The sequence below is a fragment of the Carassius auratus genome, chromosome 3, assembly GCF_003368295.1.
Source record: "Carassius auratus strain Wakin chromosome 3, ASM336829v1, whole genome shotgun sequence".
Classification (NCBI taxonomy): Eukaryota; Metazoa; Chordata; class Actinopteri; order Cypriniformes; family Cyprinidae; genus Carassius; species Carassius auratus.
In genome coordinates this window covers 7,190,949-7,216,329 of record NC_039245.1, presented here as the reverse complement: position 1 = coordinate 7,216,329, position 25,381 = coordinate 7,190,949, and the positions used below count along the sequence as shown (strand labels likewise).

The 25,381-nt window shown below is 38.5% G+C and overlaps 3 protein-coding genes and 1 pseudogene across 5 annotated transcripts; all 4 read left to right on the top strand.

Moving 5' to 3' along the window:
* Positions 1 to 702: 702 nt before the first annotated feature.
* On the top strand, positions 703 to 2,968 carry LOC113053922 (protein unc-119 homolog B-B-like; annotated as a pseudogene).
* An 877-nt stretch (positions 2,969 to 3,845) lies between these two features.
* On the top strand, positions 3,846 to 10,047 carry LOC113045611 (matrix metalloproteinase-25-like). Its single transcript, XM_026206087.1, has 10 exons — positions 3,846 to 4,241; positions 6,013 to 6,145; positions 6,287 to 6,446; positions 6,990 to 7,285; positions 7,422 to 7,601; positions 7,698 to 7,794; positions 7,868 to 7,947; positions 8,673 to 8,822; positions 8,904 to 9,182; positions 9,278 to 10,047. The coding sequence occupies exons 1-10, from the start codon at positions 4,143 to 4,145 to the stop codon at positions 9,532 to 9,534; spliced, it is 1,731 nt and encodes a 576-aa protein (XP_026061872.1). The 5' UTR covers positions 3,846 to 4,142; the 3' UTR covers positions 9,535 to 10,047.
* A 333-nt stretch (positions 10,048 to 10,380) lies between these two features.
* srrm2 (serine/arginine repetitive matrix 2) lies at positions 10,381 to 21,626 on the top strand. 2 transcript variants are annotated; one of them, XM_026206020.1, is made up of 14 exons: positions 10,381 to 10,577; positions 11,629 to 11,883; positions 12,892 to 12,987; positions 13,095 to 13,280; positions 13,467 to 13,553; positions 13,641 to 13,706; positions 14,326 to 14,355; positions 14,436 to 14,549; positions 14,824 to 14,956; positions 15,434 to 17,403; positions 19,168 to 19,863; positions 19,942 to 20,049; positions 20,878 to 20,988; positions 21,081 to 21,626. In XM_026206020.1, the coding sequence occupies exons 2-14, from the start codon at positions 11,636 to 11,638 to the stop codon at positions 21,130 to 21,132; spliced, it is 3,897 nt and encodes a 1,298-aa protein (XP_026061805.1). In that variant the 5' UTR covers positions 10,381 to 10,577; positions 11,629 to 11,635; the 3' UTR covers positions 21,133 to 21,626. The 2 variants fall into 2 exon arrangements, with proteins under 2 accessions (XP_026061805.1, XP_026061797.1); XM_026206012.1 differs by having other exon boundaries at positions 21,078 to 21,626.
* Positions 21,627 to 22,070: 444 nt separating this feature from the next.
* Positions 22,071 to 25,372, top strand: thoc6 (THO complex 6). Of its 2 annotated transcripts, XM_026206044.1 has the most exons (13): positions 22,071 to 22,218; positions 22,432 to 22,523; positions 22,684 to 22,748; positions 22,881 to 22,984; positions 23,109 to 23,146; positions 23,255 to 23,303; positions 23,441 to 23,512; positions 24,008 to 24,110; positions 24,218 to 24,267; positions 24,396 to 24,458; positions 24,681 to 24,791; positions 24,890 to 25,018; positions 25,175 to 25,372. In XM_026206044.1, exons 1-13 carry the CDS (start codon positions 22,204 to 22,206, stop codon positions 25,253 to 25,255), a joined length of 972 nt encoding a protein of 323 aa, XP_026061829.1. In that variant the 5' UTR covers positions 22,071 to 22,203; the 3' UTR covers positions 25,256 to 25,372. The 2 variants fall into 2 exon arrangements, with proteins under 2 accessions (XP_026061829.1, XP_026061820.1); XM_026206035.1 differs by lacking the exon at positions 22,071 to 22,218 and having other exon boundaries at positions 22,414 to 22,523.
* Positions 25,373 to 25,381: the final 9 nt, after the last annotated feature.

Below are 25,381 nucleotides of genomic sequence, written 5' to 3'. Positions count from 1 at the left end.
GTGTCAGACGATCCAGCAGAAAACATGATGATTTGGTGCTCAAGAAACATGCATTATTATTAACATATCTGAAAACAACTCTGCTGCTTTATATTTTCTGGATTCTTTGATGAATTGAAACCTCAAAAGAACATTGTTTACTTGAAATTGAAAATTTGTCAGAAAAAAAAGTATTTTTAAAAATGTATTACTGAACATTTGAATTTCAGTGTATATGGTAACTTGCATTTCATAATTTTTTTTCTTTTTATTATTATTATTTATTTATCTATTGTATTTTTTTTGCCTGCTGTGAGGGATTTTAGGTCAAAACCCATCAGTTGAGATAAACTGTGACTTCATTCTCACTTTTGTCACCACACTTTCTGTCGTATCTATTTATTAATTTCAGTCCTGCGAATCTCTTTCTCCTTTTTCACTAACTATTCTCCATAACCTAATTCTACTATATCACTGTTCTATACTATCTGTTTATCAAAAATGTCCTTTTGTCCTTTCATTCATGCCATAGTTGCTGTGTCTGTGTCTAATTGAGGATTGTCTTGGATTAGCTGTTTGAGAAAGCCTCAATCTGTTTGAATCAGTTGAAAAGAGAAGAGCTGTGGGTAATCACAGAGAGTGCCAACCAAAAGATGGGCCTGTGTTAGTTAACCTGAGAGAAACCTTTCAGGAAAAACACTACTCTATAGGCAAAGATTTTAGATGGACAGTGAAGGTCCACAAGAACAACAGAGTGAGGAAGAAAAGGAGCAGGAAATGTCCTCTGGGAAAGACGAGGACAGCGAATCTGAGGAGAAAGATGAAGCTGATGAGGATGAGGAGGAAATGGCAGAAATCCAGGACAGAGTGGATCTGAGAGACATGGAGGTCTGGAATGGGTTTATTTCAGGAGGAGAACTTGCAGCTGAAGAGGAGGCGCTCCTGGACTGGAAGTCAGGTGATTCTGTGACTGAGGCTATCAGGATACACAGACGGTGAGGACACCACACACCATGCGTCTCTGTTCTTTTACTGCAATACTTTAATTTCTTTACTCTTATTGGTTATGTGTACAGACTACCTGTTGCTCATCAGAAGACAACATCTACAATATTAGCTTCTCACGATTCAAAATAAGAGACCTAGAAGGATGATCGGTCATTCTGGACATAAAACGACACTGTCCGACAGGTGTGTTAGTGCCTTTTAACATTTTATTCACTTACTTTCTGTTTCACTTTCTGTTTCACTGGGTGATTTTGAAGAACACACATAAAGTGTGTAAAGTGACCATATGTTAGTGTTCCAAAAAGAGGACAGTAGGTGCGAGGCTGGGGTGCGGTTGGTTGGTGGTTAATGCCCAAAGCGAATTAAAAATGCCTAAAGTAGCGCATTCTCAAAATTCTAAATATGTAATTTACATACCTAATATACATATTTTACAGTCACTGTTAAGCACATTCATCATAAACACAACTAAAAAGCTTTCTACTGGTGGGCGTCCTTCCCAAAATCTAACATCTAAAACAGTTTCATCATCGGCTGCATTTTTCAAGGTCCAAAAAGAGGACATGTCTGGGAAAAAGAGGACATGTCTGGGAAAAAGAGGACATGTCTGGGAAAAAGAGGACATATGGTCACCCTACATAACTTGGTTAAGAAGTCTCAGATTGTGAATGAGATCTGTGTTTATGATATTGAGGAGCAACCATGTTATTTGACCTCTAGTGGACATCATGTGCAGTAGCATTTCAAAAATTCAGCCTTACTCTCTCTTATAGCATGTATCAATATTCTGAATTAGCATTTATTTTTAGATTTTCAGTTTTAGTGATTTTATGTGCATTTTTATTTGTATCACTTTCTTTTAATATTTCAATTCAGCTTTCATTTATTTTTATATCAGTTTTAGTTTTAGTAATTTTAGTACGTCACCTAAAACATTTTATTTCAGGTTAAGTATTTCAATAATTCTCATTTTAATTTAAATTTTCAATTCATTTTAATAAAAAAAAATATATATATATATATATATATATATATATATATATATATATATATATATATATATATATATATATATATATATATATATGATTTTAGTTAACAAGAACAACACTGTCCTGAATATGGTATAAATTCCTGTTCTTTCTCTCACAGAAATAAAGGATGTCATAGGGCTGGATGCAGTCCATTTCATTCAGTGTAATTTCAGCCCTGCTTTTTTAAATCTCAGGGAGATTCTCAGGGAGATACATTTTTAATAATATTGCTTTGGAGCCTTTAGAATAGATCAGTAATTTTGATCCAAATCAGTAACTATAATCTTAATTAACATCTTTGCATAATGTGCAATCTCTCTTCTGAACGGGCTTGAGTTTACGGTGGGTGGTAAGGTAGTCAACAAGTTCTGGCTGATGGAGAGGCATTACTTCAGGGACCTGCAGCTGAAGACATGTGACTTTGAGATCGGTTTCTGTATCCCATACAGCAGAAACATACAACATAATGCATTATAACTATGATAAATATAATCAATTGCAAAAGTGGATGCAACATGTTCACTGTGTTATAATTCATCATACTCTTACAAGCTACAGTATAACCACAAATAAGTATATATGAAAATATATTAAACTGTTCTTACAAATATTCACCAGATACTTATTATAAGTTTTATTTTTATTTTTATAATGAATTATGCATTCATTATAATGTTCTAAGAATACCCTTATATTATTAATATGGGCTTCATAGAAAGTGTCACCACAAAACTATTCATGTGAACATAATAGTGCTTGTGTAAGTGTAAAAAGTTGAGGACATGATCAGCCACCCTTTTGAGAAACGGTCAGACAGCTTCTACTTCACCAATAACACACTAAAGGCAGAGCACTCCTTCAGCCAGGGGCAGGAGCTCAATGAGAACGAAACCCAAACACTTCACACAAAGCATTGTAACATCCATCACATGGCAGTAGAAGACTAATATAATATTCAGAGTAGTGTTGTATATTTGGTTTCATAAGCTATATAAATAAACTAGGAATAGGAATTTCTTTGTTACCTTACTGATGTTTGTGCTGGGGAGATGTTGTGCTGCTTGCACAGTAATAAAAAAAAAACATAATCAGAAAACATGCTAGTGATTTCATGTTTTGTCAGCTCAGCAAGATAAGATTGAGTAAAGGGAAGCCCTGATGATGATTAAGAGAACAAACATCTTGAGGATCCATAACATGCATGGTTTATTTATTTAATGCAATTTATGTTTCCCTGCATTCATTCACCCACACTGAAGCTCATAACATCCTGTCTATTTTTATCAGAACACAATGCACAGTACCCTTTCCTCTTATCAGGGGGTCTTATGCCTCCAACATAATTATAGAAAATGGGGAAAAAATGTTTTCATACCACTTTGTGTGTGTGTGTTTCAAAATGTAATTCATTTCAGTGATGGCACAGTGACAAAACTGAATTTTTCAGCAGTCAATGCTCAGATCTTCAGAGATACATGATCATTCCAATATTGCGATTAGCTGCTCAAGAAGCATGTATAATTGTTATTAATTTTGAAAACAGTTGAGTTGTTTATTTTTTGTGTAAAAACATTAATTTCCATTATATTATTATATTTTCATCTTTTGTAACATTATGTCTTGACTGTCATTTTTGAATAAAATTATTAAAATCTTTAAAAGTCATACTTACCAGAACAATTGAACTGCAATATATCGTTTTGGTTTTACTTAATGGCAATATATGTGCCATATGGTAATTCATACACAGCAACCCATGATCAGGGGTCGCACGTGCATTCATTAGGTCACACATTTGGACGGATGCTCCCACTGAGCGGAAGAGAGAGAAAGAAAGAGAGAGAGAGGTGCATGACAGTATTGATCAAAACAACACCCATCCTCTTGGGAAGTAATCTGAAGCGGTGGTCAAAGCGTGACTGCGTGGATGAAGAATACATGCACTATTCGCGGTGACTTTAGAATCTTTTTTGTTGTTGTTCTAGATGCCTAATTTTAACAAATTTCAGCTTTTTTAATTGTGCTCAAGGATATGTTTGTGATTCGCTGTTAATAGTTTTGCGTGTTTACGCTTAATATGGTAGTTCTGAGAGAGTGAACAACCGGTGAATATCACATTGAATGACCATGATCGCAATTCTTACAATAATCGGCGCCGCGCTTCTCAATGTTGTGAGCGCGCGACCTGCGCTGATGCCAGATCAGTACGCGCGAGGAGTGGTAAGAATATTCTCTCCATGAAAATAAGCATTTTAAAGTATAGATTATTTGCATGTGTATCGTATGCAATGTTGATCATGCAGATAAATATCAGAAATGTTTTTAAGGGGCAATATATATTATATATAATAGATTATACAGCTCTCTATACAGTCTTTGAAATTTCATTAAATTTCATGTGTGTGTGTTCCAGTTCTTTTAGAACAAGATTTTTTTTTTTTTATGCATCAAACAATGTATGTGAGTTCCCTTTCGAACAGTACCTCCTGTTGCGTTTACACGTTTTTTTAGGGGAAACTCCTGTTTACTCTGATACTGAAGTCTGATCTGTTCTCGTTCGTGTACCTGCACAAAACAATCGTGCTTCATCCCACCAAAAGGGGAGGAGCCGACTATTCTATAAGATGGCTCAATGCACCATTCGTCAGAATTTTTCTACTTCAGTGATGAAGACATCTCCTCACTGGACTCTGCTGCTTGCCGTAGAAGAGCACCTGTCAGTGGATGATTGCCAAGTGCCTTTCCCTGCGGCCATCCAGTAGTATGACAGAGAGCAAATTTCTGCAATGTTGTTGCAAATGTCACACTCCAAGTGCAGCTCGGGCAGACGGGTACGGTGAGTGCATCGCTTACCTTGGCAGTGCCCATGCTGAAGCTGCGCTCACTGGCACTAAATACTCTTATTGTGAGAGTATGAATCTCATCATGCTTTACTGGGGGGTGGTCCTCCCCAGTTTGCTCTCTCGTTTCTCCCTCCCAGAAGCCTCTGATAAAGAAACAGCAGAGCAGCAGAGACTCAAGTGATCTTTCGCCAGCACAACGATACACCTGTGTTCTTCACATGTGAGGATCCCTTGTTGAATGCTTGGTTTCCTTCGGTGGATCTAAGGAGGATGTTGCCGCTGATGATTCCATGTCTTTAATGGCTTCTGATACAGAGGAGTGAGTGGACATGTCCCGATGTTGTCCCAGGCCCTTTCACTTCATTTCAATCTGCACGTCCCAGTGCAGACAGCGAGCCAATCCATGTCCTCACCAAAGCTGTGGAGGATGCAAAGATGCCTTGATTGGTTGGATCTGGAAGAGCCCGCCTCTGGTCTTTTAGACGAGTGGTTCGCCATCAGTCCTACTCTCACCAGCATCCCCCACAATACAGTGCTGTCAGGTGGTGAAACGGTATTTCCCAATAGCAAGGAAACCCGCCTATGTAACGCTGGATCCTGAGCCTCAGATGACGTCCTGATCAGTATTCAGAAAGGAAAATGGAGGGGCTTAAGTCTTGCTGAGGACGGACTTCCCTCAAATAAACCTTGCATCTGCTCTCCGTTCCCCCACCTTGTGTCCGATGGAAGCTTGTACACCCATCAAAATTACAGATGTGATAGCAGACCCACATACTCAAAAGAGCATTTTTCCTCATATCACAACCATGACAGTCAGTTCCCCACCCTCTTGCAGCAACCTAAATGTTGAAAAACTAGAAGTGCTGGCCATCTGGCTTCAGGCCAGGATGTGTCCAGCTTGGTTCTAAAAACCATAGAACAAGTTTACTCTCTCCAGTCCAACGTATGTAGTAGTCAGCTCCTCCCCTTTTATCAAGCTGAAGCACCATTTGTTCATGTAGTGCACAAACGTGAATAAATCAGGCTTCAGTTTCAGAGTAAATTAGGAGTTTCCCCATAAGTGTGTATATGAAACACTTCTTCCCTTATGTCAGGGAACCGAGGTTACGTTAATAACTGGAGAATTTTTTGTTTGTGTGTCTACATAGGACTGGTTGATTCGATATGGGTATTTATCATCTCCAGACTCTCTAACTGGTCGACTTCAGACCAGGGAGGGTATTGAAGAAGCTGTCCGTAAAATGCAGTGTTTTGCGGGTATTGAAGAGTCTGGCAAACTAGGTGACTGTTTTTTTCTCACTTGTTTGTAATGTAATACTTCAGGTTAAACTAGATGGATGAATGCCCTTAAGAGCGCTTATGTACCATGATCTTTCAGACACTAGCTCTGGTAATTCCTCTTGTCCTTTTGTCAAACTTTAGATCATGCCAGTTTAGATCTGATGGCCAGACCTCGCTGCTCTCTGCCGGACACCATCAGCTCTGAGGATCTGTTGAAAGGAAAGAGAAGAGGTAAAGGGAAGCTGAAGAGAAGAAACACTCTGTCAAGACTGAGCTGGGACAAGACTGACATCACCTGGGGGTAGGATCTTTAAGTCTCCAGGAATATATTCCATAAATTGTAAAAATAAATAAATAAATAAAACCGTTTGTAACTATAAAAAAAGTTAAAATACTACAATTAAAAATGTGATATAATTGTTAACTGTTATTTTATATTTATTGAAAACTGTAATTGATTAAAAAAAATGCTCCTCATTTTTGTGATCAGAAATGTACATTATGCTGTTTTGTGTCAAATTTTATGTTATATATTTCATATTGTATTATTTTAGTGTAACTTGTGTGTTACCTGTCCACCATCAGTATACACAAGTATTGGTGTTTTATGGACAGAACACTTACAGGACAATAAACTCTGAGTCATCATGGAGCTTTTTTATTGTATCATCTTTGATTTTATGCTGGTTGACCAAAAGTAGATTTTGATAGTTAAAGTAACAAATAACAAAAGATTACGTAATTTTTTTAAAAAAATATATATAACAGTGAAGTCTTTATTTATGTGAATTTAACCAGAATATTCATGTCCAATAATCCCACATCTTTCCGTTCTTTTCCTCAGCATGCAAGACTTTCCCTCTCCTTCCATGTCTCCCACTTTGCATCCAGGGCTGGTGAGGCTCATTTTGACCTCTGCCTTCCGAGTATGGAGTGATGTCACGCCTCTGCGTTTCCACCTTTCTCCAAATGGCCCATCACCACAGATAGACATCAAAATCACCTTTGCCAGCAGCTACCATGAGGATGGATATCCTTTTGATGGCAAGGGGGGCAATCTGGCACACGCATTCTTCCCAGGAAAGGGAGATCTTGCTGGTGACACACACTTTGATGATGGAGAGAGCTGGAGCTATGGAGGTAAATTAAATGCTGTATACTTTTGTGGATCTTTGTGGATCCGACATCATTATCTACAGATATTAATAGATAGAATAAAAGAACAGGAGATTGGTCAAAAGTGCTAAAAATATTTTATGTATCTACAATTCCACAGATTGGAGCAGTGCCACAGATTTATTCACAGTCGCAGTTCATGAGTTTGGTCATGCTTTAGGCCTTTTTCACTCATCCTCCAATGACTCCATCATGTATCCTTATTATCATGGTCCTGTGGGAGACATGCACAGTTACTCCTTATCCCTTGATGACAGACTGAGAATACAGGCACTTTATGGTACATCCTAATATGCAAATAAATGAATGAATGGATAGATAAATAAATAAATAAGCTAGATAGATGGACTGTTTCTCATGACTGTTTACCATACAGGAGAAAGACAAGATTTTAAACCTTCTCCATCTGTTGTTACACCCACAACTCATCTGTCCCACTCCTCGACCCCAGGTCCTCCAAATCATCCCTATCAGTGAGTAACACTGTGATCACAACAGGTTTGACAATGATTGTTATATTTTTTAACTGCTTTTCTCTTTCTTTAGCCCACCAGCCTCTGCTGATCGCTGTCAGGGAGGTTATGATGCAGTCGCTAATATCAGAGGAGAGGTTTTATTCTTTAGAGGTATGATGTATGATTTATACACTGGTGTTCAAAAGTTTGGCGTCAGTAAGGTTTTTGAATGTTTTTGAATGACGTCTCTTAAGCTCATCATTTAACTGATATGGTGAATACAGTCAAAATTGTAATCTAGTAAAAAAAAAAAAAAGTAATATAATTGTTTCATATTTTAGTTTATTTAAAATATGTATTCCACTGATGGCAAAGCTGAATTTTCTGCATCATTTCTCCAGTCTTCAGAGTCACATCATCCTTCAGAAATCATATGATAGAAATATGCTGATTTGCTGCTCAAGAAACATTTCTCTTTATTATCAGTGTTGGAAACAGTTGTGCTTCTTAATATTTTGTGGGAACTGTAAGATCTTTTTCCAGGATTATTTGATGAATAGGAACTTTAAAAGAACACAATTTGTTTGAAATAGTAATCTATGGTAATGTTATAAATGCCTTTACTGTCACTTTTGATCAATCACATCTTTGCTGAATAAAAGTACTGGTTTTTTTATTGTTTTTTTTTTTATTACTGACCTGAAAAATGTGAATGTTGATATATTAAATTATATCATTTGTGGGCTGTAAAAGTATCAGAGGATACAAGATTCTCATGGTATCCTAACACAACATATCCAGACAAATACTGATAAAAAGTTATTATAAAATGATAAAAGTGAAAGAAAATATTGTTTATCATCCTCTCCCTTTTCCCCATCCTCGCTTTTTATCAGGTCCACACTTTTGGAGAGTACATCATTCAGGCTCATTAATATCCTTGACTCCAGCTCTGATCCACAGCTTCTGGATGGGTTTGCCTCCAGAAACAGCCAAAGTTGATGCAGTATATGAGAGAAGAGATGGACATATTCTCTTCTTTATTGGTATTTATACACACACACACACACATAAATGCATGTTCATTCTTCATTCTTCATGTTTACACTTTTTCATACCTTTCTCAGGTAATCAATACTGGGTATTTAGAGACACAGTGTCCCTCCCTGGGTACCCACGACCACTTTCAGAATGGGGTTTACGCTCTTCTGCAGGAGGGCTTCCAGAGAGGGTGGAGGCAGTATTTGTGTGGCCACACAATGGGAAAACGTACCTGTTCAGTGGTGGAGAGTACTGGAGGTTTGATGAGTTGGGAGCAGAGAGGAAGCTGGAAGAGGGGTACCCCAAACCAGCGTCCATTTGGGGAATGCCCTCTCACCCTGATGATATCATTGGATTTGTAGATGGTAAGACTTCTTTAATCATAAAGGTTTTATTTATTGTTATTGAATGATTTTCATTTTCTCTCAAACGGACCTCAAACCGTTTTGTTTGTATGTAGGAGACACTTACTTCTTTAAAGAATCAAACTACTGGATTTTAAGAAGAGGTGGTCTGGACCAGGAATCTGCTTCCCCTAAGTCCATTGCTATTGACTGGATGAATTGTGAAGGTCACATTTCAACAAACACACCTGAGATTCCCAGAAGAGACAAAGACTGCACTTGTGTCCAGAGCACAGCAGCTATGATATGTCTTTTGTCATATTTTATATATCCAGTTATCACTGGTTGGATATTGGTTATTGTATTTTGCTGATTAGATTTGTATTATTTTGTAGTATTTACGGTGATTTAAAATTTTGTGATTTCGATTGTGAAATTAGTGAAAAAGTAGGCTACTTTATTTTTAACTTAGTGACAAATTTCTTCCATCTTTGGGATAGGAAAGTGTCCTGTTTCGAATGTGTAAACTTGGGATTGTTTGCCTGTTTTTTGAATACTGTGTATTCGGATCTCTCACTCGTGACATATTGCTTTCTACAAACTATACAACATAGTACATACTACATAAATGGATAATGTTTAGAAGTCCACTAGTAGATACTCTCCAAGCTAATACACAGTTAACTAAAAGCCACAAGAGAAATACTTTAATCATTATTTGAACTGATTAAATAAAGAAATCCAAACAAAAACGTCATATAATTACTCTTGTAGTATTTTACTAGAATTTATTATGTAAAATAAATGTCTGAAGCTTATTCTCTCTTTATTTATTTATTGTCAATTTTACATCCAAAGTGGATTCATTCAGATGTAAGCTGTTTCACCACACACACACACACACACACTCACACACACAAAGTGTGTCGGTAATGACATGTATATTGTTACAAAAGACTTTTATTGAATAAAAATGCTGTCAAAATCATCAAATAATCTGGGGGGGGGGGCAATCTGGGGGGGGGGCTAAATAGCTAATGGTTGCTGAAAAAGGTTGTTTTAAATTGCTTTCACAGTATGCACTGTTTAACTGTATTTTTCATCAAATAAATGCACCCTTGCAGCATAAGAGACTCCTTTAAAAAAATCGTTCTTTGAAGCACCAAAAAAGCGAGTGCATGGGATTGTGGGAAATGTAGTCCCCACTCATTCCCCGAACATTATCGCGAGACTCGTCACGATGACGTCCACATGAGCGTAACCTGTTCATCCTAGCCATCGTTGCGTACATCGTTTTTATTTTACAAGGATTATTTGATATAGAATCGCTGGGTTTCCGCTTGTTGTGCCACAGTTGTTCGGTCTTTGGCCTGAAACGGTTCTACTTTTGTTCTCTCCCTGCGCGGGATCCCAGAGGTACGTAGTACACACGTTACAGAAGCTCAGTGAGCAGTTAGCATGCTGTACTGTGGACTGGACTGAACCTGTTAGCATACAGGACAACGTTAGTGCGCTAAAACAACTCAAATTCTGTTATACAAGTAAACACTGTGGGTATTTAATGCGTATTACATTATTACATAAACCCTATAAATGAAGAAGAATCAGCGGGTTGTAGTTGGAGGAAGCATTAGATGCACAGAGGGCCTTGGCCTGGTGTTGGTTTAAGACTGTGTTCTTCATCTTGTGGATGCGATATACGATCTGTGTATGAAAATACAGCGAATAGACTACATAGACACCATGTTAGGCGTAATATGGGATGTTTGGAGCGCTTACCCGGACTTTAATGGTGTCTAGGTAGGTTGCTTAATAAATTGCGGGTTCCCCAATAACTTTCTGGGATACATTTTCATAACTTGAGCACGTTCCAGCATTGTACAACACAGCCTCTGTAAATTACCTCTGTAATTTTAAACAGCCCTAGACGTTCAGCGAATAACAAACTACGCTTTCTTGCTTTAAAACATACTCGTGTTTTTTTGGGGCTGGGTAGGAAATGTTGCAAATGTGCAATTATGGGCATTTTAGGGTTGCGTAAATCCAGCGCTATATTTGATACACACCAAGTATCACCACGTACAACCACAATACTGTAATGAAAAGAAAGTTCACTATTTGACGATTTAAATAGTATAAGAAATATTTGTATCAGGCATGTTTGAAATATTATTAATTTTAAATGATTTGTTTATTATTTTATTGTCCTGTGTATATATATAGTAATATCAATGAAGAAATAATGACAGAACAGCTCAGACAAAAACATAAAAATGTGAATCATTGTTGAACCATTCTTTGAATAGTTTCCATTTTGTGTGAACTATATATCTAGCACTCATTTATTCACATTATTTATGTAGCAATTGCTTTTATCCCTGGCCACTTCAAAAAGTAGGAATGTTTATGCAAAGTTGTTCAGTTCAGTGCTTACTCATGACTTCTCATGTTGTGTCTGGCCTCTCAGAGCAGAGATGTATAACGGTATCGGTTTGACCACGCCACGAGGCAGTGGCACGAATGGTTACGTTCAGCGGAACCTGTCCAGCGTACGTGTGAAGAGGACCAGGGACGAGCGCGGAGGAGAGCGGGATGAGAAAGACAGAGAGAGACTGGAGAGCCAGCTGAACAGACAACCTAACGCTGATATCCTCGAGCACCAGAGGAAGAGACAGCTGGAGGTGAAATGTGCCGAGCTGCAGGACATGATGGAGGAGCAGGGGTAAGATGGGATAAAAATATAAAGAATAGTAATAAGAAATGTTTCTTGAGCATCAAATATGCATAAAAGAGAATGATTTCTGACACTAAAGACTAGTGGTCGAGCGATATATCGCCAAGGCATCGACGCTAAAAATGGCAGCGCCTGAGCTCACAGTGCTCACACACTCTCTCTCGTTCACTGTCGTCGTTAACAGTTCTGTCTAATACAGATAGAATCTGTCTAATAATCAGACAGAACGAAGGAGTTAAACAAAGGAATTTAAATATATAAAAAATATATTATAATGATTGATTTTATATATATATATTAGTAATAAAAAAGACAAACACTATAAAACTTTCTCGTTTGCCATCAGCATTAAGTAAATAAGCATTTATATAATTTTAATCATTTCTTTGAATAACTAATGAAGACTTAATTTCACAACCCTTGCAAACTTAGAATCCAGTTGTGAGATGGTGTGAAGTGTGCATGTGATCTGCATGATCACGTGATCTCTGCGTGATGGTCGGTCCGTGTGAATTCAAATGACGCTGCGCTTTATGCATTTGCCCACAGTCATATTCATGTAATTTTCTCTGTGTGTAAAATGACTGTTACCTTTGCTTTATTTGAAAAATGAATCCCAATGCACACAAATGTCCCAGAATACTGAGTGCCCTATTGATTACAGTGTTTACTTCCTTTTTATAAAATCTTTATTAAATATTTCTTTAAAAATAATTCAGTATAGCATAGTATTGTAAATTATAAGTATGTTTATTTTACACATTTATTTTTTTATTTATTGTCAAATGATTACATTTTTTTTAAATGTGAAAAAAATACAATAAAGACATCGGCTATCGGCCCCCCTGCTTTCCAAGATATCGGCATTGACTGACAAAAAACAGTATCGGTCGACCCCTACTAAAGAAGGACGTAATGGTTGCTGAACAGTCAGCTCTGCGGTCACAAAAAGTATATATTAAGAGCAGCCTCTGACCAAGTCATGCTGTGTGACAGGTACTCAGCAGAGGAGATCGAAGAGAAGGTCAACACCTTCCGCTTGATGCTGCAAGAAAGAGAAGAACCTGCCCCTCCTCCAACAGAGAGGCCAGCGTGAGTATTACTTCAGATCGTTCAGACAGAAATGAAGGCTTTTTAGTGGCCCTTTCTTTGCACTGTTCATTTTTTTTCCCCAATCCATGTTTTGCTCTTTCTCACAGCGTGACTGAGACTCATGCACTGGCAGCTGCTAACCAGCAAAAAAATGACCGTCTGAGAGAAGCTTTCGGTATCAGCTCTGACTACGTTGACGGCTCATCCTTTCATCCTGACCGGAAGGAGCGAGAGAAGGAGAAGAGGGAGCAGGAGAGGCTGGAAAGAGAGAAGCAGCAGCAGCAGAAGTACCAGTGAGTAGACGGAGGGGAGATTGTGGGGGTCATATCATGAGGAATCACTTTTTCCTTTATCTTTTGAGATATAAGAGCTTGATGTATTGTGAAAACATACTGTGACTTTCAGAAGTCCCAACTTTCATGTGTTGTATCTTATCTGAGTACTTTCTGTTCTGTCTTTCTCTCATCATTTCATTTCAGGATTATTGAGTCCGAAAACTCAGATTCATCTCCTGAGCGAAAAAAGAACCCGAAGAAGAAGAAAAAGAAAAACAAAAGCAGAGAAAGGTAAACTGGAGAGTGGAGAAGTAATTTAAAACACTTGAGTTTTAAAAGAGTAATGCATTAATGAATCACTTTTCTCTCTTGTAACAGCTCTGAGAGCCCCTCACCCTCTCCTCGACGAGAGAAGAAAAAGGACAAGAAGAAGAAAAAGAAAAGGTTTCATTTAATGCCCTTAAATTATAATATTCTGTTAATTCATAAGACTGACTGGGTTAAGATGTGATAATTGGGTAAAATTAATGCAGCTAAATATATTTTATTCAATTTATTTATTAGTTGAGCAACTTGGGAATATGTGAACCATTAAAAATAAATAAAATGAATGTAAAAGGGAATATTTTACAATTGTAAATGGTTTTACAATCTTAAATTGCTTGACTTTATTTGCATTTTCATAAACCATCCAGGAAAAGATTTAATTGTCAGTTTATTTGCATGTGGTAATATTATCTCTATTAACTGAGATGCTTTGGGACAAGTTGTCCAAGAGGCTAACACACTCCACACACTACAGCTGTCATTTTGACAAAGTCCTTCAATTAATAATTGTGAGCATATTTGACACATTTTCAGTGATTTTATTCATTGCTAATTCACTGAGATTTTATATATATTTCAAGACCAGGATAAATTTCCTTCGAATTTTTTTAGAAACTTGCTTTTATGTGTCCCAAAAAATGTTTTAGCATTAAGATTTCTCAAGAACAATAATAAGTAAAAAAAATCTGCATATTGTTTTTTTTTTTTAAATGGCTTAAATAACTTTTTCTTTCAGGGAGGAATCAGTGAAGAGTGACACAGAAAGGTGGGTTTTTTCCTCATCACTGTAAGTTACCTTTGATAACTATGTAATATATATTTAAATGTTATCATTTCTTTCAACAGTTCATCAGATGACAGAGAAACAACCAAAAGAAAGAGAAAAGGGAGTGACAGTGAAACTCCTCCTCCCAGTAAGAGCCGAAAACGCCAGAGTGCATCCTCCAGCCCAGCTCGCAGGTATCATTACATGTGCATGCTACATGACTTTTTGTCCTCAGATTTTACTCATTACATTGAGTTGACTTGAGCATTTTCAAATAGCAATTGCACGAACTTTTTCCACCCTATAAACTAAATTTCTCCTATAAAATCAGTTTATTTAAAATTGTTCTAAAATACATCAAATATGAGTGCTTGCTCAGTGTTTGAAATGTTGTACTTAAAAAAAAATGTAAAAAAAAAAATGGTGAAAGTTCTTGTAAATATATAAACATGTTTTTTTTGTTTTTAGCCCATCCCCTCAAAGAGGGAAACGGCAGAATAAATCAGCTTCTCGTCCAGATGAGGGGAGAAAAGGGAGGTCCCCTGACAGAAGGCTTTGTGGCCGTAGTGAGGAAAGTCCAAAAAAGATAGCAGTCAGAGAGGTAATGTGTTGTTTTGGAAGACATAGAAAGACACTGTAATTTAATCTAATTTATTCTTTGTATTTGATTAGTGAGCTTGTTTACTTCTGTTCTTATGTTCATTATATTTTTCAAGTAAATATATTATTTGTATGTATTCTATTCTAAACATCGTCCACAGTAAATCACAGCCGAACACATTCAGATGGTGTCTTTGGACTTAATTGCATCTTCTGTGTTTGCATTGTTTTTGAGCACCTTCCCACAACAAACATTGAGTTTTAATATAGTATGTCAAGAAAAATATTGTTCAGTTTCTAAAAAAAATGCACCTCGAGGCCCCTGCATTGAATGCAAAAACTTGTCATGTAAACTACTGATGCCTGGCCTAGTTATACAGGTCTACCTTGAGCCAGATTAGTCAAGCAGTTGTTCAGACAAGCATCTGACTAGTTCATTTTGAAAATGTGGTTTTCCACCTCTTTTCCCCACTCTTAGAGGTCACCAAGAGGCTCAAGAACGCCTGAGCACAGCAGAAGAGACAAAGGCCGAGAACGTGAAAGAGAAGTGCAAGACAAACCTCAGAGAAGACGACCGGACTCCTCATCACCATCTCCACCACCAAAGCAGCAGCGGGGCAGACGACCACGGAGTGAAGAGATAGAGAAACCCCCTCAGACAAGAAGACATGACTCTTCCCCTTCTCCAGCACGCAAGCAGCGAGACCGGCGACAGCGGAGCGTAGAGAAAGAGAAACCCTCTCATTTGAAAAGACACAACTCTTTGTCTCGCTCTCCATCTCCTAAGCAGCAGAGAGACAAGAACCGAGGGGACGATGAGAGAAAGAAAAAAGGTCAAAGAAGACATGACTCATCCTCGTCCCCATCTCCTTCACCACATAAAGACATAACAAAAAGAGGACACAGTGGAGAGAAAGAGAGAGCCGTTTCCCCCAGGGACAGGGAAAAGGAGAGACATGGGGACCGAGCGAGAGACAGACAGAGGAATAGTGATAGAGATACAATCCTATCTAGTAGAAAAGATGACAGAGGACGGGAGAGTGATAAAGGAAAGGAGAGAGTACGAAACCGGTCTAATGAATCCATGTCTCCTGCTAAGCGTTCACCTTATGCAAACGGAAGGCAAAAAGAACGAGATCGTGAACCGGAGAAGGAACAAGAAGAACAGCGAGAGAAGGACAGAAGGAAGGAGGAGGAGATGAAAGAAGAGGCTCTGAGAAAAGCCAGAGAGAGTGACAGAGAAAAGGAGCGAAACCACACCAGAAGACCAGAAGTGTCCCGAACAGAAAGGAAGGCCGCCTCTAGCTGTCAGCCTGAGGACAGGCGAGGTGCCAGAGGAAGTGAGATGGAGCAAGAGGTGGCCAAGAAAGACAGGAGAATGGAGGAGGACAGGAGACCTGAGAAGAGTCCTCAAGGCCAGAAGGAGAAACAGATGCAAAAGGAAAAGCCCGGGAAGAAAGACAAAGTGAAAGCTGTGAGCAGCAGCAGCAGCAGCAGCAGCAGCAGTAGTAGTAGTAGCAGTGGCAGCAGCAGCGAAAGTGACAGTGACAGCTCCTCATCTTCATCCTCCTCCTCTTCGTCTTCATCATCATCCTCCTCAAAAGATAAAAAGAAGAAAAGTTCAAAAGACAGCAGTTCTGCTGGTAGATCAGTTCCTAATTTTGTCATAGCTCTGGCTATTGCACGCCGAGAGAAGGAGAACCGAGGAAGGGATGGAGAGAGTGATGAAGGCAGAAAGATGTACCCTCCCACACAAAGACAAAGCTCACCTCCTGAGTCTCAAAGGAAAAGGGACGATGTTGATAAGAGACAGCAAGTCATGGACAAAGAGCAGAGGCCTGGCCACTCCTCATCTCCTTCCATCAGAGCTAAAGACTGGGAATGTGGAAAAGAGAGATACACTCCCACTGAGAGTTCAAGCCCTCCTCCTTCGCCCCCCCAGAGAGGCCAGAACAGAGGAGCCCCGAGTGGGGACAGGAACACACCCTCAGAGGAAACCAAATCTCAGAGCAGAGATAGAGGAGGCGAGCGATATACCCCATCACAGCTGGAACGAGAGTCTTCACATCCCTCACTTGGCAGAGGAAGAGATCGACAAAGTGACCGAAAGAAAGACTCGTCACCTTTGTCTCCGAGGGAAAAAGTAAGGAACGACGTGCCACAAGTCAAACCGATTGCTTCTCGGCCTTCCCCGAAACGCACTCCACCACGACAGTACCAGGACCCACAATCTTCACGCTCTCCCAGTCCGAGACGAGGAGTGAGGAGACCATCGCCTTCACGAAACTCATCCCCTTCCCGACGGGACCGCAGCCGGGAACGCCTCAGAGAGCGAGAGAGGGAGCGATTTAGGGCAAGGCCAGCGGACAGAGATCGAGATCATTCCAGGGAGAGGAGAACAAGGAGCAGCAGATCTAGGAGTCCCCGAAGAAGAAGTCCTCCTTACAGGTTAGTCAGATGACCACAGTTTAGGGAAAGCTAAACTTTGCAGTAGACAGTCTGTGGAAATGGTTTTGTGTGTTTTGCCAGTAGGAATGGGTACAAAGAACCGTTTTTTTTTTTTTTTTTTTTTTTTTGGACAGGTAATTGGGTCAGTACTGGACTACCGGTAAGCTTCAGGACAAACGATACTGTTATCGATACTTGCGTTGTTTTATCTCCATACACTTCAATGTTAATGGTGAATTAGAATTAAACATTAGATTAAACATTTCATGTGCGTGCTGTTCTTATGTGCTCATTCAGAACGTGTACACCCGAAGCGTTCATACACTAAAAGGCCGGTTAAACAGCACCTGATTACTTGGTTCTTAATTATCGTCTGATTGTGCTAATACTGTCGAAAACAAAGTTTACATATTATAACAATAAGTTATGTCTAAAGTGAAAGTAAACCGTTGAGAGAGAAATGAATGAATGGATGGATCTCTAAAAGGGACAGTACGAATCATGCTGCCGATTGTCATTTAAAGGGATTGTTCACCCAAAAATTGTAATTGTCATTATTTACTCACTGTCAATTGAAGAATATGGCTAACCAAACAGTTGCTGGTCCTCACTGACTTTGATAGTTGGAAATAGTTCGCGCAGCAGAGCCAGAACGGATGTGCTGAGCGCTTGTCATATTATCACACATATTCAGTGTTTTTAACCATATAATGCTTATTTTATGTTTGGGACATTAAAATACACATAAGTACTTATGAATTTACGTGTTATAAATCCCGCGGCTCGGATTCAGCACGAGCTAACATGGCAGCGCACATCACCATCAACCTCAAAACACACGTTCAAGAGAGTACCACGGTGCATGCGTGTGTATTCCTCTGCTTGGAAACAAGGCGTGGTGCATCCGGGTTCTGCGACAGAATGCCGTCTCCTGCATCAGCAGCACCGCATGCATGCGTGCTACTCCCATGAATGGTGTTGGGGACTAACTGGAAGAGAAGATCGTATTCTCGAAGCTTCAGAAAATGAGTTGTACCACTGATGTCACATGGACTATTTTAACGTGGCCTCACTACCCTTCTGGGCCTTTGAACGTATTTCATCACAAATATCTTAATTTGTGTTCTGAAGACAATTGAAGGTCTTATGGTTTTTCTGGTTGAAAAATGGTTTTTGAATGACATGAGGTTGAGGAATTAATTCGTTTTAATTTTTGGGCAAACTAGCCTAACCCTTCAAGCTTTTTCAAATGATAAATTTTTTTTCTTTGATAAATAGAGATTACCAATGAACATAATTTACTTATTAGAAATCTTTTGGAACATTATAAGTGTCTTAACTGCCACTTCTGCTGGTTTTTGAATGACATGAGGTTGAGGAATTAATTCGTTTTAATTTTTGGGCAAACTAGCCTAACCCTTCAAGCTTTTTCAAATGATAAATTTTTTTTCTTTGATAAATAGAGATTACCAATGAACATAATTTACTTATTAGAAATCTTTTGGAACATTATAAGTGTCTTAACTGCCACTTCTGCTGGACAAAATATAAATTTCTTTACAAAAAAAAAAACCTTACTGGCCATATATAAAATGTTTTGTTATTTGGGTTATTTGGGCTACACTATTGGATAAATTGTGTCACTAGTGGGTTACTGAGTTGTAGAATTAATTTGAGAACTGTACACTGTAATTATAATTAATATCATAATATTAATGAAGTTTATAATAAATTATTACAAAGATTTTCTCTCTTTACACCTAGATATCGTTATTCACCCTCTCCTGTACGTCGGCGCAGAAGTCGTTCACGATCACGAGAAAGAGAAAGGGAGAGAGAGCAGGAGAGGAGGAGGAATCGAGAGCGAGAGAGACAGCGTGAACAGGAGAAAGAAAGAGAACGAGAACGGAGAACGAGGGTGCCACCCAAAGATCCCACTCCTCCACGCCGTTCTTCGTCGTCATCATCATCCTCTTCCTCCAGTTCGTCCTCTTCAACCTCTCCCTCTCCCCAAAGACAGATGAAGGGTGTAAAGTCTACAGATGCAGATAAAGACAGATCAAGGGAAACTGATGAACAGACAAAAAATAAGCAACCAGAAAGGAACTCCAAACATCTGTCTCCCTCCCCTCCTACAGAGACGCGTCTCCCTTCCAACCAACCCCATCATCGCTCTCGCTCCCGTGAACGTCCTGCCTGTTTAGGATCACCAGAGACCAACCCGTCACAAAGCAGGGATCCACCTGGTGACCGATTAAGAGGCCTGCCCCCATCATCTGTCCATGAACCGTCAACGATAGGAAAGACGTCTGTAAATGGGAAACCAGAGAAGGAGAGCTCTGGCCAACAGCAGAAGAGAAGCAGCTCGAGCTCTTCCTCTTCCTCCTCCTCGTCATCCTCGTCCTCATCTTCATCCTCATCATCAGACAGCTCAGACTCTGAGGCAGAGAAAGCAAAAGGGTACGTGCCAAATAATTGTGCATTTATTCAGTTCAGTTTAATCGATGGTACCCTTCATTTCAATCTTTGTTTTTCCAGCGCTGTTAAAGCAAATACAAGTAGAGATGCTGGCAAGACGGCGAAAAACAGAACTTCTTCGTCGTCATCTTCCTCATCAGAAAGTGAACAAGAAGATAAGACTAAAAGGTTTTTTTTTTTCTTCATTTATTCCTTATCTACTCAATTTGCTCAATTGGTAGAGCACTGTGCTATCAAGCGCAAGGTTGGGGGTTCGAATCCCCGGGAACACATAAGTAAAAATTGATAGCATGAATGTACTGTAAGTCGCTTTGGAAAAAAGCGTCTGCTAAATGCATTTTAAAAAAAAAATGCTGCAAGATTTTATGATAGATTTAATTACATTTTTTAATTAAAGGTTTACGTGCATGAACCAACAATCTTTCGCTTTCAATTTAAGGTTGCTGAATTATTGAAATAACTGAAAATGCTATGTGCCATATCACATAGATTGTGATTTAAAGAAATCCATATGCACTGTTTTAAATTGAAGCACTGTTCTTTTACACACAAGCAGCTCATAATTCAGTGATATCAGCATCTCAGAGCGGCTTGGGTTACACTGAACTTTACAGTGATTTCTGCTACAAACTAATTCTGCATCTTCTCTGATTCTGGTTCACTTATAACGTGTGCTTGGGAGCACATCATGGACCATTTTTCCAAACTCACAATGAGGAGCGCTTATGACCTGTCTGTTGCCAACAAAAGAGAAGCTTTTGAAGTGCCCTCTGTGGTTTTTCCGCCAAAATAAAATCTCAACAGTTTAAAATTTTTAAACGTTGAGAAATCAAGATACCCATTAATACAATTATTATTATTTTTCTTATACTATTTTAATTTTACATTGACATTACAACAGTAATATTTTCTATTTTGTTTATTTAGTAAAAAAATGTATCCCATTTTGCTCCTGTACACTAAAACACCTGTCTCAATTTCTTTTGACCTCTGCAGTCCTCCGCGGCCCAAGAGAGTGCCAGCAGACTCGCTGAGAGACTCTCGGTCACTCAGTTACTCCCCTCCAGAAAGACAACGAAGACCTGCACATTCTCTACCCTCTCAACGGTCAGTTCTGTACAGATCTACAAGTTTTTACTATAGCTTTCAACTCCATGTGCTTGCTAATATTGATCTCAATCTCTGTTTTCCATCAGCAGTTCTAGCAGGAAGTCGAGAAGCAGATCTCCAGGCAGTCGGCGGAGGAAATAAGCGAAATCTTTTTTGTTTTCTGGACTCTCTTACCTGACCCTCACTGGATTGAATCATCTCCATATCACACTATGGATGACACAAAAAAATGTGACTAGTTGTAATGGCGATATTTTCACCATTAGTAAAGCAAGGTCTAGGAAAACATGGTTCTTTGTAACTCATCCCAAAATGGAAGATTTATTATTACTTTTATTATGATGTAATTAATGTTTAAGGCAAGGCCAGCTGAGAAACTGAAGCTCAACAAGTATTGCTCTGTGCCAACAGATGCTGGACACTTTGTATACACACATTCACACACAAACAAAAAAAAAATATAACACATGTCCAGTGGTTTTCTGTATGCTGCATTGTCCTGAATGTAGATGAATGTCTGTAATTAGGTGATCAGAATGGACTATATTCTTTTCCTGCATATGTAAACAGACTCTGTTCCTATTTGTTTATTTGTGGGGGGGAATAACTATGAATAAAATGGCAGTAGAATCTTGTCTGAATATTTATTTTGTGTTGCTGAAGGAGAAGCTGATGCTAAATACACAGCACATTGGAAACAGTATATTCACTCAAAAGTTACTATATTCTTTAAAACTGAAGGCGTTTTTAAATGGGCGGACAATACTTTTTCTCATTGGTTAGATAATCGGGTGGTTTTATATATCTCACCAGTAGCTTTCGAGTTCCTTGTGGTCTGTAGATCAGATGTTATGTTAAACCGGTCGAAGAAATATTTTAACATTAAAAATTTTGCTTATATATAAAAAAAAATATTAAAATCCTACTTTCATCAAAAATAAATATTATTCGAAAGATAAATTTTTATTATTATTATTATTATTAAAATAAAAATAATTTCGAAAGATTAGTATAATATTTGTGCCATATTCTTGTAGTTTTACAGTCGTAACCGTAACAGTCGTCTAATTACTTGTGGCGGCGGGCTGCTCTGTGGAGGCAGGTTGAATAACGCGTCATAATTACGCGACTCTGTTGAAGGAGCAGCGTTTTGTATGGAATTCAACCGAGGATTTATCAAGTTAAATTAACATCTTAATAAACTCCAGGAACATGGGTCCAGTTGAGGTAAATAATACGATCAGGATCTTATTCAAGTTATTAGCAAGCTCAATATTTTGAATCATTGGAGACCATAGGAAACATGGTTCAGCTAGCAGACTAAGCCGTTTTAACAAATGGCTCATATACATTTTTATATGCCAACAATTATATGTATGCACGTATAAATGTATAAATGATTGTCAGTCGTGTTCGTGACGCATGTTTGTCTCTCTCCAGCTCCTGCACATGTCCGTATTCTCTCAGAGTTTCTCTCCTTGCGGTCGTTTCCTTGCAGCGGGTAACAACTATGGAGAAATCGCGGTGTTCAGGTCAGAGATCGGTTTAATCATGCAGTTTAGGCGGCGTTAGAAGCCAGCTGCTCTCCTATTGTTTGTTGATGCACGTGTTTAAGCATCTTCTCTCTCTCTCTCTCTATATATATATTTATATATATTGTATGTTGATGTCGAAGTGTTCTTGTTCTTACAGTCTTTCAGCTGCACTGAGTCCAGATGCATCCGAGGCGAGCCAGAAGCCAATCCTTAACTTCACTGGTGAGACTGAGATTGAATTTTCCACAGATAATTTTACTTTTACAACGTGTGTCCTAGACTATCAAACTCAAAAACATTACAGTATCCAGTATTGCAACAATGACAAGTGAAAGGGTCTTTTCATTGTTTCAGCTCATGATGGTCCTGTGTTCTCTCTTCTCTCCACGGACACTCATCTCCTGAGTGCTGGGAACGGAGAGATCAGCGCCTGGAGTTGGGCAGAGCTCATCAAAAAAGTCAGTTGTTGATTGTTTGACTATTTTTTTTTTAGTAATTTATATACATTTTCATAGTTGGGCTTTGTACATATGAATATGGTCAAAAACAGAGAAAAAAAATCATATATTTTTGTCTCCACAGAGCACCAAAGCTGCATGGACAAGGAAACCCAGTTATGAGTGAGAGACTCAAGATAGTGATAGTTCATTTGGTTTTATGACTTGTAGTATTGTGGGAACTACCTGAATGTGATGTCGAATGTTTGTGCAATCTCTCATTTCATACAGGACTAGTCTTGAAATACCAGAGATCAATGCAATGATCATTAACCCAAAGGTTTGTATTTAACCTATGTGTTGGTTATGTCTAATACATGCTTTTCCTTATAGAACCTTATTTTATAGTTACCTGTAATAAATGGTTCTATTTGAATTAGATTATTAATTTGTAATATTATTATTTATTTTTTTCAGGAAAACAGCTTGATAGTTGGAGGAGGTGACAATAATATACACATCATGGACATGGAGACTGGCATCTTTAAGGTCAGTTAGACTACTTCTTTGTATCTCCAGGTACAATATTTTGAAGGCCCCCCAACACAGGCTATGATTTTCCCTCTTGCAGTCTGTTTAAATAATGGCTTAAAAAACATGCTCCTAAAGAAATAAAATAAATATCTAACAAAACTTTTTAAATAAGACATTTTCCAAATATAGAGATAGTTACTGCAGACTTTTTTTTGTAACACCCTATACTGAATTCACAAGCAGACATTTGTAAAGAACTAAACATTTTTGTTTATGAAAAAAGCAACAACAACAAAAAAAAACAGTTTGCCAAAACATATTTTAGGTGCACTAAAAGTTGCTTTTGTTTTTGAGGAGGCAAATGGCACGCAAAAGCGGTCACTATTTTGTGCAAAGACTTGAATGTTGCTCTGAAAAATAAATAAATAGACATAAATAAACTAACTAAATAAATTGCAACACAGTAGGATCACCTTAATATTTTTTCTCTTTGTGTTGTTTGCTCTGTAGTCTGTACTGAAGGGCCACACGGACTACATCCACTGCCTGTGCTTTAAAGAAAGGGAAGAGGAGATCCTCTCTGGTGGGGAGGATGGTGCCGTGAGGATATGGGGTCAGTGAATGACACAGCACTGTTTCTCTTTCCCTTACTCTCTGAGGAAAAGGAAGCCAGAAATAGAAAAAACATTATGTAATAAAAGTATTTAATTCCTCCACCAGACTCACGGACGAATCGCCCAGTTCACTGTATTGAAGTTTTCAAATACGAGGTAAGACACTCCTGTACTTATGATAAAGAATAAACAAATACGCTAAAACAATGCATTCAAAGAAAAAATAAAATACAGCACTGAAATTCAACACTCACTTTCAAACTTGCTCTGGAATGGCGAGTCAGGAATGCGCACGCCCCCAGTTTGGGAAGTGGATTAGCTGTCTTGCTACGGACTCTGACTGGATGGTAAGATATACTTGCAGTTGGCAGGGACACTGAAGCTATTGTCTTTGTTCTTGTTTATCGCATGTTTTCTGCATATGCATTGACATGCTTGTTTTTAAATTCCTCAGTTAATATCTGCATGGTTGTAATGGACTACTGCTCGTCTGGAATGCCCCTCTGTGTATGTTAAGATGGAATGGCAAAATGCCCCTATTGTTAAAATGTTATCTATTTCCTCTCCAGCTCTGTGGTGGAGGCCCATCGCTCTCATTATGGCACCTCCGCTCCATGTCCCCCACTTCTGTCTTCCCTTTGCCTGGCTGTCAAAGGGAAGCGGTATTTTACCAGGACCTGGTGAGAAGGACTAGTTGTCAATTTGATGTGACAGAAAAACAAAAAGGCACCATATATATAATATGTTTTATAATACATTATGTTGTGTTTGTGCTTAGATCATGTCAGTAGGTGAGGGTCCTCATGTGTCCCACTGTTTACATGGCGGGACAGTAAAAGCTCAGATTCCCTGCACTCCTTCCTCACTCAACACTCTGGCTCTGAATCTCAAAAACACTGAACATCGGGTAGGTGCACCTGTTATACACCTTGCCAGATTTTTTTTCGTTTTAACAGATACAAATTGCGGTAATATCTGTAAAGTGTATATTCATTGGCTTTGTGTGTGGAAAGTGAAGACTTGTGAATGGAATAATTGTTTTTACCCAATATTCATCTTTCAGGTCATGACAGTAGGGGGCAGCAGTCACCAAATTGATGTGTTCACCAACTTCAGCTACAGAGCCTTTTCTCTGTCATTTTGAGCACACGCCAACATTTGTTTGAATTTGAATTGAAATCTGTGGCAAATTCTCGAATCGTGACTTGCTAGAATGCAATTTAACAATGTATTTTTATAATAAACTTTTTTTTCTTGGTTATTGTTCGGT